The following is a 14,105-nucleotide window of genomic DNA, read 5'->3' as shown; positions in this document are numbered from 1 at the left end:
GAAGGCGCGAGAGACAGCGAATGGGGCGGCGGGAGAGCTAGTAAGAGCCTTTCGGCACAGACTTCTGTCTGCATGTCAACGTATGACTTGTGTTGTAGGTAAACAAACCGGTTATCTGCTGGGCAACTGCATGGGCAAGGCCATTAAACAGCAGGCTTCTAATGAGGTGATGGCCACCAGGGAACAATCTATTCTATTCTGGCCTCATCGTTCGGGGAAATGTCAGCCAGTGGACCCCCAAACACTCAATGAGAGCATTGTTTATTGTATCATGAGTCACCTTTCTGGAATGCATCCACTATCGCTATATAAAAATGTGCCAGTCCCACAGTAAAGTATAGGTTTGGACTCATCCAGGATTAATCCGTTTAGACTAATAAAGGTGTGTGTCTCAGTCCAAATCTATTACAGAGCATGCAATAATATAACAGCCTTCTCATCACTTAATACGAACCAGAGACAGCCATGCTTTGATATATGCACTCTTCTACCGTTTCTTGACAGAGCTTATATATCCTTTCAAGTTTTGTCTCCTGATCTCTTGTTTGTGTGTCTGTCTGACCTGCATTGGATCTGATATTTTACCACATTAAGAAGCCATCTGAGGGATTTGATGTGCTGAGGTCTATAATTTTCACGTGAGAGATTTCGTATTTGTTCTGGATGAGCAAATGTTCTTTCGTTCCAGCAAAGGTCTCGGTTTTGCGAGACTCTAGACACTGTGTGGAATGTTGCATAAATATTTTTCCAATAGTGTCTTCAGAGAATGAAACCTTTGGGAGCTTATAATATGTAGATATTCTCTCTATACTTTCCAGCGAGCATAAAACATTTTTGGTTAACTACAATGTAAAGTAATTTCTTAAACAACCGTTTATTATGAGATAATTTACTCACTGTCATCATGCCAGTATTGTTTATCACAGCAATGTCCTAATAGTGAACAGATCTTTCTTTCTTTTGAGTTGGATCATTACGAGTAATAGGTTCACAAAATTGGTCAGAAAGTTTTCTTTATTAATTGTTGAGTTAAACATTTTCTGTCTTTTTCTCACACTAAGCTAACTGGCAGCTCCAGAAGACGTAGTATTAAGCCATATAAACATTTATGATAATTTAAGAGACTGTGGTTCTCAGTCTTTTTGACTCAAATGTATTTCCTTCAGTATTTCTGCTATAATATTGATAAACTGTTAATTTATCAGTAAACAGAAACAATAGATTTATAAAGGATTAACAAAAAAAAAGAAATAAGATTTAATATATTTATCAGCATTTTAATTAAGTTATTTATATTTATGATTGTTATCTTAATAGATCAGTAATAATATTAGTATTAATTGTATTAATAATATATTAAATAACTTTTTCATACTGTGACTCTTTTTTTGAGAACCAAAAAAAAGAGTGCTTTTCTGTCCTTTTTGAATCTTTAAAGCATTAGTCTTTCATTTAAATTAATTTACGTTTTTGAGTGAACTAACCCTTTAAACTATATAGACCACTTTAAGTTTATATAGAGAGTCTGCTTTTCATTATCCTACTAATCCAGAATATCTCTGCAAATTCCAGAAACCAGCAGGGAATGCAGGAAAATGTCTTCTAGTTGCTTGTGAAAAGTCATTTGTCACTTTAGATTAACGCGGGCCATCACTGGCACAATGCTGAAGTATAAAGCAGGGCCATAAAGTGTCTCTTCACACAGCAAAATACATCCAGAAATTCTGTCCTGCAACTGTTATCAGGAGACTGGTAAACTTTATTAGAACTGGAATGATCTGTAATGTCCCAAACCCTGTCTGTCTGTCTGCATCTCTCCTTCTCTTGCATTCTGAACCCACCTTCAGTGCTGAAAAGTAATGTAGACACAGTCAACGGCAGCCATATTGGACACCTGCCACGCTTTATGGCCATTAAACTATTAAGTCAGCCGGCCCCAGAGTGACCGTCCAGTGCAGATTTATAGCCCCACAGAAGACAAGGGAGAAGAGGAGAGGGGGACAGTGGGGGATGGTTAGCATAGTCCAAAATTACAGATTTATGACCATGGAGTAGGAGGTCCTCTTCTCCTCTTCTCTCCTTCAGAGCTGAAAGTCACCCTGTTGTCTTTAAGAGACAAAGCTGACGTAAGGAACGGTAATAGCTGAGATAACTCTGAGCTCAGGTTAGGACTGGTATACAATGTTCTTGATAGACAAATTGTCAGACAAAGGAACATTAAATGTGTCTCATTACTGGTGTTTAAACTCTGTCTTCATATACTCAGAAGAAAAAGCATAATTCAGAAAGGGGTCAAGGATGTGCTGTTTTTTCTTGCAATTTTGAGTTTCTGACTTCTGAATTTTCTTTTCAGAATTGCTAATCTCACAATTCTGAATTTATATGTAAATATGTAAATTTAAATAATTTAAAGCAGTTACTTTTTTCTTTTATAGTAAAATAAACTGTTTTTAAAGCAATTTGGGTGAAAACCCATTGTGTTTATGATTATGATAATAGGGCCTACATTAAAATAATATAATAACAAATATAATATAATGTAAACAGTCTCCTCTGTGTCTCTCCACATCATTCAAACTGCATATGCTCTTCTGTGTCAGCCGTGCCACAAGGATGTGCTGTTTTCTTTCAAATCAAAGCATAAATACACATAGAAACACTTACAAAAAGGCTATACTTCGTTGATTCAGTATGATAAAGACTTCATAAATCACATCTACATTGGGCCCATTTCAGTGGACAGTGAAATAACATTCTTCTTACTTGCTGACTCATATTTAGATATCAGATGAAGATAGATGAAAAGATATGTGGAGCCATTCATTCACCCATTGATTTGTGTCAGTATGTGGGACACTGAGGTTCATCATAACTTCCTAAAGAGATTATAAAGAGGAGCCAGACAGCTGCAGCAGAACTTAAAATCATCCACATATATCTCACGTCTAGATAAAAAACAGCTGTTTATAAAGCCTGTCACCAGTAAGTGCCTGTTGTCTTTTGGCAATATAAATGCATTAATGGAGAGTAATTCTGCTTATGGCTGTAAGTGTGTTATTATTAAAGAAAATTGGCTCTCAGCTGCTGGAGTTAAATAGTGAGAAAATGACTCTTATGAACCAGTTATTTTCTTGAGTCACTGTAAATGATTCACCAAACAGACTCATTCTCACTCAGTCTTTGCTCTTGAACACTTGTACTGTACATGACATATTCCCTCTATGGGGATAGTTTGGCTCTAGTGTTCAAGTAGGTCAGTGTGGGTATAACTTTTGATTACCTGATAGGACACACTAAATCATAGTGTTCTAAAAAGTTATTAGAGAGCTGTATTGCACTTTTTAAATAAATTTCAGTCTGTTCAGTAGTCTCTATATAACAGATGACTCTACTATATTTAATTGTGGTGTTTCTAATTAGGCCTTATTAGGTCCATTCCCAAATCTCCCGTTGCCTCTTTTGGAGTGTCCGTTGGATGCACACTTCAGAATCTCACCAGGAGTAGTGTGTCATATGGAAGCTTTTGGCATACAGTTCACTGAATATGTTGTATTTGGACATACTCTTTTCACATACTGGCTTTCGCTCACTATGGAGTAGGGAAGTATGCAATTTCAGATGCAGCCATGTGGATTTAGTGTGCATTAAGGACATTGACCTTTTGAATTTTTTCTCTTGAAAATTGCTTCCAGTGGCTTACATGTGTAATCAAGTGGCCAAGACAGCAAGTGTCTCGTTCCGATCCCTTACTGAGTTCAAAACTAAATCTCTCACTATTTACTAAGGTCCTCTTGACAGTGTGCAATTCAAATACAGATTTGTAACATACTGTAGTGATATAGTAAAGTTATATAAAAGCAATATTCACAAAACACAGTTTAACACATTGACGCCTAGTTGCAAGGTTGAAACATTTTACTTATTTATTCAGACAAAAATATTCTTATGAAATAAATTGATATTCATGTGGTGCAAGTACAGTTAGGATCAATTAAATGACAGCATCAAACTAGAAAATAGTATTATACAAATAGAAAAACACAATGTAATATCTGAGGAAAAACCTGAAGCAAAACCACTGCAGTATGCAATGACTTTGCTGTATACAAATCGATACAAAATGTTGTTCTTTACAATATAACATTGCCTTTTGTCTTTCTTATCCAGACACCCTTGTGATTTCTCTACTGTTAGACCAAGCTATGTTAGGCACTGCCCTTATTGGATTCAAACTGTGAGACTGTTTCACCCAACTTCTCTTCCTTTCTAATCATTATTTATGAGTTTTTTCTCAGTTCCGTTCTGGCCGTTGGAAGAGAAGAGAGAGGCTTTCTTTTTTTCTTCCCCTTTTTTTACAGGAGCCCAAAAATAGCATACATTTTTCTTTGTTAGTGAATGTCGAGGCAATTCAGGCTCGGACACCGAGATTGTGGAGGATACATCTGGTGTTATAAAGGAGAGTATGTGTATGCAAGTGTTTTTTAACACTGGAGGGATCAAGGTGCCCTACGGTGGGGGATGGTCACATGAACGATTGATTCTGCTCAATGTCTCAATACACCCCCACCCACCCACCAACACCCCACCCTGCTCTCTCGCTCAATTGTCCTGCTATTTCTCCATTTGTCCATCCATTCCCTAAAGATTGCCACTGCACATGCCTCTCTAGTTGTTTTTCTCTGACTATTTTCACAGCTTCCTCAGCAATCTGGATTGCGTTACCATGATTTGACCTTCAGTGCAATTATATCAAACCACCTACTGGATATCTTGAAGTAAAGTGAGTTCAATAAACTCACAACAAAATATGTTTCTGACACTGTGAATGAAAAAATGGCATAGAGCAGAAATGCGACAGCTGCTTTATACAGTCGCAGTGTGATTGAGACATTAGTGAACCTACTGTATCCCTGCTGATAGCTACATAATCTCAACACTATTCGGCCTGTGGCGTTCCGGATAGATGTATCCACAGGGACAGCTGGATTAGTCCATGACACTCACGGTTTACAGTGCCTCCCCTTCTCCCGACCCTTCCTCCGGTCCAGATACCCAACCATAGCCATCTAGACTCACTCACAGAAGTTTCCTTGAATGATTTCCCTCTCTCAGGAACAAAGAGATTCTCTCTCGGTCTGTCCCAGTGATTATCTGGGGCCATTGTGGCATTTTGGCTCAGTGGAAGAGATCATTCAAGCAGCTTTCACAAAGCCAAAAGGACTGCGAGAAAGAGTTTAACTCTTAATTGAAATGGCTCACCATAAAATTACAAGTCAAGGAGGTCAGTTTGCAAAGTATGAAAACCTCGATTTGTGTTACACATCCCCATCTAAGTGAGATGGGTGCCGTAAATGTACAAGAGCTCTCAGCAAAGAGCACACATCAATATAGAGAGAAGAAAAAACATTGGCGTGTATGATCAATGAACATTTGCAGCGAAGCGAGGATCCATTTAGACAATCAATAATATTAAACAAGCAATGAATGATTGTTCTTCTTATGAAGTGAATTAGTAAAGTTATGTCCTTCATTTCATTTCAGCCATTGTGGTAGAAATGTGTCCAATTCTGACTTTCCTGACCTATAAAATTCGATTTCTGTGACTCACCTCGCAATGATCTCTCCATGACGCAGTTCTTGCTGCGAAAGCACTTTCTCTAAAACTCAATTACAGCATCTTTGTATGACTTGTGAGAATGGCCAGCACTCAAATGTAGTGCACTACTTCCACTTCTTTCCCATAATGCTGCTGGGCAAATCCTGCTATGAGATCATGTTCTATCAATTGAGTATAAACAGCTTAGCGTTCTTTAATGGGCTCAAGGTGTGTATCCGTGTCTGATTCAGTTGGAATCTTGTGTTGTTTGTGTCTGATGGCTGCTGATGAATTGCATGGCCAATTTCATGTCACTTTAAGGCATTTTGAGTTATTTTCCGTTTAGTTATTTATTTTGTTTCAATGCAGATGTTTCTGGTCAAGTGCGAGAAGTAGAGCTCATTCATGCTGACGTACTCAAGATAATATTTCCCTTTCATACAACCACAGTCCCAAAATGTGTTGGCAGAATCATCTGTAAGGATGTCATCATGGACAAAATTACAGCTTATTATCCGTCTTATTTCTTTGCTTTATGATCCGGGGGGTTGAAAAATAAATGGATCCTGTTTATTGTGAAAATTTACATTTTAGGGGCAATTTTAAATCTTAACTCACATTACGTACAAGATTGTGTGTGAACATTGCTTGTCAAAAGTTATGATAAATTACAAACTTTAGTTTTGTGTTTTCCCTATTGTTCCATATATTATATATATATATATATATATATATATATATATATATCTCTTTTCTAAGCCAAAAGTGTATTTATGCATTCAGGATCAGAAAAAAGAAAAAAAAAAACACTGACACGCGGCTCAACAAGAATGACGGCTTGATGATGCAAGAAAGCTTAGAGGGAGTCTGTTGATCATATTTATGTGCTTTTATATCTTACACTATGAACATCTGTTTATTTTAATATGCCACTACAGTTGTTTGGCTGCAAATGAAAACTTATTTAAAAATATGGTCAGGTCATTATATTACATCTTTTTGCAATAATGAACTGTTTTGGAGTTCATGGAGTCATTGAGTTATTAATTATAGTGGCATAATTTCAGATATTATTGAAAAAAAGTGTCTCATGCTTTAAAAATCATAATTATATATATATATATATATATATATATATATATATATATATATATATATATATATATATATATATATATATATATATATGCTTTTTTTTTCAAATACACAAATATGTAGTTAAAACTTCAAACACTGAGAAACAATCAGTCCTGCAATAATTGCGTCAGTATAGACATTTCAGCCGTGATCCAATGAGACAGGGCATTTAATAAATTTGAATAGCTTATTAAAGTGAACATTCTAAAATATATTTTTTCCTTATATCCTGATTTAGAGATTTCCCACTACTGCCATATAACAAACAGTGATACACAGGGGCAGTTTAAAGCTGAAGAAAGTCTGAAGTAGGTTATTTAAAACAGTAATGAATACAAAATGTTCCTCTGAGTGCCACTGTTCTTCAGTGGAGTATTGCTATTTTTCCTTACATCCCTGATTGTTTCTGCAGTGCGCTTGAAACTTCCAGTAGTGTGCGAGATGTTTTTTTTGTGCTTTCTAAACAGTTTCCTCCATAAAGTTTGAAGCAATATCATTTAATGGATGGTACAGATACTCTCTTAAAAGCCTGTGAAGACCATTACCAGATTTTGTTTATCACCATTCTGGCATGAAAATATTTGCACATCAAAAGGCAATGGCATCCTATATTTGTTTCTCTTCAGCATTAGAATGTCATCTGCAAACAGTATGTAACTGAATGTTTTGAAATTGGCGTTCCTGAGACTCTTCTCAAAGGAGTTTGCATCCTTAGCAGCTGCTTATTTCCCACAAAAGAAGCATTTCTGTGCAAGGCCGAAAATATATGATGTGATGTTTTGTGTGTTGTCAGGCTACAAAAAAAAAAAAGGCAAATAACATTGAAAACGTGTTTACTGGGGGTCATGTTGCACAAAAGAAGTACAAAGTCAGGGAAGTCTTGTTCAAAGTGACTTCAATTAGTTTTGAATTGCTCTGTAATTTTAAAAATAAGTATTAAATATTAAAACCCAAATTATATGTACAATCCCAGTGGGAATTGTAGTTTTCAAAAAATAAAATGTAAACAAATTTACATGACAGAATTTCTGCAACATGCTGTCCTGGCCCAGAACTGCTGTGATTGTATGGTCTCATTGTACCCTCTAGTGGACAAAAATGTACTAACAACTGTCACTAGGTTCAACTTTTTCTATGAAAATCATTAAAATCTTCAAAAAAAACAAAAAAACTCATCAGGCAAAATGAACCAATAATTATAAATATTGAGTTTGAGTTAAACGAATACATTAGACATATATCTGGACTTTTCTGTCTGTTGTTTAATTCTTTTCAGAAGACCTATTGAAGAATCTCCTAGCACTGTAAGAAACGTAATGTAAAACATAACGCTCGATCATAACCCCCAAACCCACGACCCTGCTGAACTCGCAGGGCTACAGCTGCAGCATAAGACTTTGTTTGTTCAATGTACTCAACATTTCTGCTCCTCGCCCCCATCTCTCTCTCTCTCTCTCTCTCTCTCTCTCTCTCTCTCTCTCACACACACACACACACACACACACACACACTCCTCATTTAGTCTTCTGTTTATGTTTTGCTGTGGGGGCAGGGGAAGGGGCTGGGGCTGGGGCTGGGGCTGGTGGAGGTTTGGCCAGTGAAATCACAAGATCAACTCTAGAAAAGAGAAGTGGAGAACATATGATGAATTCAAGAAAGTAGACCATGGTTGTTGTAGTTATTTGAAGTCATAACGAATGTGGTTTGATTATCATTTGTGTCTTTGTGTGGAGAAATTAAACAGGTTCATCATTTAGACTTAAAAGAATAGTTCACCCAAAAATAGCTGAAAATGTACTGATTCTGGCCATCCAAGATGTAGATTTGTTCGTTTCTTCAATGGAACAGATTTGGAGAAATTTAGCATTACGTCTCCGATAGATCTTCTGCAGTGAATGGGTGCCACTTTAAAGAGAGTCCATGTAAGCTATACGACTCCAGTCCATTTCTAATTAGCATCTTGTGTAGTGAATCGCTGTGTAATTGTAATAAACAACTCCATCATTATGATGTTTTTAGCTTCAAAATGTTGCTTCCAGCTAAAATATAAGTCTGCTATTTATAATATTGTTTTCTACAGAGAAAGTAATGTTTTCCTAATCAGGAGAGAAATATGCGGCTCACCGTTTACTAGCAAAAAGAGTCCAAAACAGTTCTAGACAAATATAATTTCGATGTCCAGCGGGGGGTGGACGTTTTCACTGGAGCAAGCGTTAAAGCGTTAAAGTTAAAACACCTTGGATTTATTTACTACAAACATGCAATTTTTCACTTCACAAGATAATAATTGATGGACTGGATTATTGTAATCTTTTTATCAGCTGTTTGGACTCTCATTCTGATGGCACCCATTCACTGCAAAGGATCCATTGATGAGCAAGTCATGAAATGCTAGATTTTTCCAAATCTTTTCTTATGAGGATTAATCTGCACCGTGGATGGCCTGAGAATGAGTACATTTTCAGCAATTTTTTTCATTTTTGGGTGAACTATTCCTTTAAGATGTAGGCTTGATTATTTTTTCCTGGCTTACTTTGAATCGTTTTCATTATGGGTCATGTCAGATTGATGAAGACTTACATTTCGGTGACTTTTTCTACAAGTTTTTTGATTGCTTTGGCAATCTTGTCGATCCTTTCCTGTCAAAAATGGAAACAAAAATAAGTCCTAAGTCTAAAATAGTCTATGGTTGTATGTGCATAAGTGAGATCTGAAAATAAGTGCATTTCTGGTTAGGAAAATAAGAAAGAGCAATTCCTAATTTCTAAACACATTTTGACCCATACATATAACCCCAATTTAACCTTTACATTTATATATATATATATATCTATATAAAATTATGCATTTAGCAGACGCTTTTATCCAAAGCGACTTACAGTGCATTCAGGCTATTTTTACCTATCATGTGTTATATATATATATGTAGGCATGTGTGTAAAGTCCAGATGAAGCACACACTTACCTGTTGAAGTCTGTAAAACAGTGGCAGAGAGAAGGCACATATCACACCTGTTCAAAGGTGATGAATCACTGTATGTTAATATCATGGATCATCACAACAAAGCAGTAATACTTGATGAAATATGATCCACATCACTCTGACTCTGTTTAGTTACTGACATTAGGTCAGAAATAGTGTCAGCTGTGATTTGTGATGAATCTTTACAAATTTCAACAGGATATCCTTACCGCTCATCAACAGCGTGAGACCATTGGCTTGGACCCCCACATAGCTCAACAAATACAGGAACACAACAAACTACACAAACCATAAAGAGAAAAAAGCATTATATTTGGTTTTAAATCATTTTACTTTAGATTGTTTAATCATATTTAGATGTTAAATTAGATGCTTTTATCCAAAGACATTACCAGTGCATTGAAGGTAGCCTATATATTTTTAACAGTATTTGTGTTTGCTGGGAATTTGAATCTATGGCTAGTACCAGGAACATTATATTCTTATAAGAATAAAGGTCAGGTTTTTTTTTTCCAAATACGAATTTCTTTATTCTCACATGTGCTTTTTTCACAGAACCTTTGCCTTTGGGAATGAAAGCACATGGTAATAGTTCATATCAGGACTAATTATGTAAGAGAGTAGTATCCCCTGATGTGGTGAAAGTAGGCCATAAATTGCAGTGAAAGCGTGAAAACTGCTCGGTGCAGCTGAGGTGAGATATTTAAGACGCATGTGAGACCTTCACTGAGTCCATGATGCTATCGATGAAGAACAGCCTCTTCAACTCGGTGACAGCCATAGCAATCAGCAGAACGATTTGTTCCGCTATGCAAACTGTGTCCTCATCTGTCAGTGTACGGTCCTCATCCAAATATGACCTTTTTAATAAAGAAAAGTGGACCAGCTGAGAAAGATTACATGTATTAATCCAGACTTATTTGAGTTGCTTTTCCCTCTGTCGAGCTCCTGCCAACTCATTCAATATTTTTTTTTAAATCAGCACATATGTTATGCATCTCAAGAATTAATATTTTAACCCATGATCAACTTGATATATGAGTGAACTCATCCGCTGAAATCAGCTTGCAAATAGGACAGACTGGGGGTCTGTAGCTTTATAAGCAACATCACACAATTGTTGTTGTTTTCATAGCACACTACAGTTGCACTTGTTTCGTTAGTGAATGAATAAGTGATTTTAAAACTAATCGACGCAACACTGACAAGACTTCTGCTACTAGGCTACTCCATCTACTGTAAAGGGGAGAATTAGTTACACCTTTAGGGTTAAACATATGTCAAACGTATTTGTTTTAGAGCATACTCACTGAAAAGGATGAGATCCATCACAGAGGCGGACAAGCATCATGGCTTTGTAGAGCAGGCATACAGGGAGAGTGAAGGCCATGAAGCCTAAACCGAGGTTGGACAAGATCGTGATGGCACTGAGCTGGAATAAACAAGCCAAACCCACAACCAAACCTGTAAACACCAGCCCGGTGGTCCCCACATCTCGCCAGTATAACAGATTTGACACTAGAGAGGGTAAGAAAAATGAATGCGTGAAATGTCAGGGAAATAAACATATGAAGAGGCAGAGTGGTGGAAGGAAATGCAATGACCATGCAGCACTGCTTTTGTGGTAAAACAGACTATCATATTACAAATGCAGATATTCATTAAATCTTTCAGTTTAATTAACATAACAGAATTTTGTCTTTTCTCATCTAAATTTGAATTCAATTATTTTGGAAAGTGAATAACTAGAAAAATAAAATTTAGAGAATTAAAAACAAATAGCCTATCCCTCACTCTGGGCTTTTGAACTCATAGGACTTTTAATTTGATAAATTAAGTCAATTTGCATATACATATATTTATTTATTTATAGTTTTTTTTTAATGTCATCTTATTGTCCAAGCACTATGTTATGAAAATGATACATGAATCATTGAAAAAAATATATATATTTTCCTTTCGTGTAAACCCATGTCCAATAATGTAACATCATTCATAGGAAGACAATAAGTAAGTTTCTCTTTTTCCTTTGAATCAAAAAGTATATCTGTTAACTTTATGCTGAATCTTATGATTTTATTTGGTAAATGTCATATCCATAGAAGAAATAAATTCTAAACCTTCATTGAGGGTTTTTATGGTTGATGTTCAGTCATATATGAATTCTCTTCAATTTATTGATAGTAAAAAATGTAAAGACACAATTGTATTTGCTAAAAAGCTGAATTTAATTGAAAAGTGATCTTATATGCTGTCTTTTGGATGTTTGACATTTAGTTTTTCTTTTTTGTATTCTTGTCAAAATTTATATTTGTATATTTACATCTGTAATATGTAAACCCACATTTATTTTTTATTTAATTTTTATTTGGATGTCTTGTTATAATTGTATATGTTTTATATATATATATTTTTTTTTTTTTTTTTTTTTTTTTACTGGGGTCACGCCACCCCAAAAAGAAACTTCCTCACCCTCATGTCGTATTCTGGTCATTTGTCATGTTTGACAAAGGGGAGAAAATATAAGATAGCAAAATTGATGCCATATGTGAATATACAAATATCTGCAACCTTTTTTAGTTAGCCAGCTGGAAGCTTTAGCAATGTCATCTGTGTCAACACAACATTTGTTGAGTGTGATACAGTTCTACTCTGACCTGGATGAATTAAGAAATGTTATATAATGAGATGGAAAAATATGTGATCTTTAACTAATTGTTAAACTGTTTATTTTAATATGCTTTTAAAGATTAGCGATAATGTCTTTCAGTCAGGGAGTTTTTAACTTTGTTTAGAACTGATCTACCAGTAATGGGAGGGGTAGAGTACATAGTTAGTATCCAAAAACAAAATATTACAAATATACTTGGTCTGTCTAAACATTGTCTGTCATTATTTCAGTCTTGAATTTCAGGCAATGTAAAGCAGGGTGAAAACACTCAAACAGCACAATCAGAGGATGAGCAAGGTTCAGTGGAATATGAAAACAACGCTACAAAAAGCACATAAGAGAAAAGATGGACTTCAAAAATCTATAGTAGTGGCTATAAAGTTGCAATGACTTGAAATTTAGTTTTAATAAAAGTAATAAGGCTGCCAGAGGGTTTCATTTAACACTGATTATAATTACAAGCAATAAGACATGTGATCATCAAGGCCGACTCTGCCAGAAACACTTGATGAAACCACATTGTCCAACAAAGCTTAGTCATATTATACACCAAACATGTCAAGTTTGTAAACACATAAAAACAAATTCTACACTTGAACAACTCATCTGTACCAAAAGTGAATCCAAAAGATTTGCACATTATTTTGTAAAATTGCTGTAATTTAGTCCAAATGTTACATCTCTGAGACAAACATATGACATAAATGGACAAGAAGCCTTCAAGTCAGAGAGTGCATTGACACAAACACAGCAGAACTGCTAATGGCAGTGTGCATTTACACACTCTTCCCCTGTGAAGCCAATAGACCCCAACAGCTGTTGATTCTGATTATCCTCCAAACGCAGGTGCAAATCTGTGCTGTGGTGCACACTGGGTGCAAAGCTGAACGAGCCTTTATCAGATCAATCCAAACTCTCTGAAATCTTCTCTGCATAAAATCTTCCACGTGGCCTTCACTCCTGCTAAAGCACTTCATTGCAGACTAACATGGCCGGGTCAGATTGAATCTCACTGGGGAGATGTCTGCCAGCACTGCCAAAATAAGACTGAGCGAAGATCTCACCTCCTTCATTCAGACATCACTGCATCCTTTTTGCCTCAAAATCCTAGATTCATGCATCGGTCGGATCTTGAAGGCAGTCCATACATCAGATTCCCATCCGGTGGCCAAGCTCCCATTGGGAAGTCCTGTGTGATGTTCTTACCAATCAGCAGTATTACTGTACCTCTAGTGCACACTCAACTTTAATCTGATCTCCTAACCTCCCCCTCCCCCCTCAACACCTCACTCAGTTTCTGCCAACCTGCTTTTCACATGCCAGCACATTACACATGTAAACAATATAGCCCAGGAGAGCTCGATCCAAGCGCAGTGGAAGACTCTCACCTTTGCTGGCCATTTCTGCTGCTTCCACACCAAACCCCCTCTCCTCCCAGTGCTCCACGAACCCTCTGGGCTTTTTTTGGCCATCCTTGCGTTGTCAGCGGGAAGGGGTTGGCCTGACCTAATAATATCTCAACCACTTGGACACCCCATCTTTATAAACTCACACACAGCTATCCTCCCTCATGGCCCGTTCAGAGCTTAAGGAACCCGAGACGTCAGCATGTGTCTGTGTGTAGTCAAGTCTTCATCTCGAGGGAGATGGCTAACCTTAGATCCAAGCAAATTACTCAGACGTTCCTCAAAGAGTGCTGTGCTTTATCTTCTCACATG

General features: G+C 36.5%; 1 protein-coding gene across 2 annotated transcripts; it reads right to left on the bottom strand.

Moving 5' to 3' along the window:
- Window positions 1–7,947: 7,947 nt before the first annotated feature.
- rtn2b (reticulon 2b) lies at window positions 7,948–13,836 on the bottom strand. 2 transcript variants are annotated; one of them, XM_059525564.1, is made up of 8 exons: window positions 13,776–13,836; window positions 11,027–11,234; window positions 10,438–10,576; window positions 9,926–9,995; window positions 9,699–9,745; window positions 9,314–9,372; window positions 8,245–8,350; window positions 7,948–8,201 (listed from the first exon to the last, which is right to left on the bottom strand). In XM_059525564.1, exons 1-7 carry the CDS (start codon window positions 13,786–13,788, stop codon window positions 8,248–8,250), a joined length of 639 nt encoding a protein of 212 aa, XP_059381547.1. In that variant the 5' UTR covers window positions 13,789–13,836; the 3' UTR covers window positions 7,948–8,201; window positions 8,245–8,247. The 2 variants fall into 2 exon arrangements, with proteins under 2 accessions (XP_059381547.1, XP_059381546.1); XM_059525563.1 differs by having other exon boundaries at window positions 7,948–8,197.
- Window positions 13,837–14,105: the final 269 nt, after the last annotated feature.

The sequence above is a fragment of the Carassius carassius genome, chromosome 36, assembly GCF_963082965.1.
Source record: "Carassius carassius chromosome 36, fCarCar2.1, whole genome shotgun sequence".
Classification (NCBI taxonomy): Eukaryota; Metazoa; Chordata; class Actinopteri; order Cypriniformes; family Cyprinidae; genus Carassius; species Carassius carassius.
Note: the sequence above shows the minus strand (reverse complement) of the source record. Positions and strands in the feature narration are given on the sequence as shown.

Bases quoted from the DNA above. Each gene is read 5' to 3' on its own strand.
- rtn2b (XM_059525564.1), bottom strand. The intron at 9,746-9,925 runs GTAAGGATATCC...ACCTTTGAACAG, and splicing joins TCTCACGCTGTTGATGAGCG to GTGTGATATGTGCCTTCTCT. The intron at 8,351-9,313 runs GTAAGTCTTCAT...TCTCTTTTCTAG, and splicing joins GTAGAAAAAGTCACCGAAAT to AGTTGATCTTGTGATTTCAC.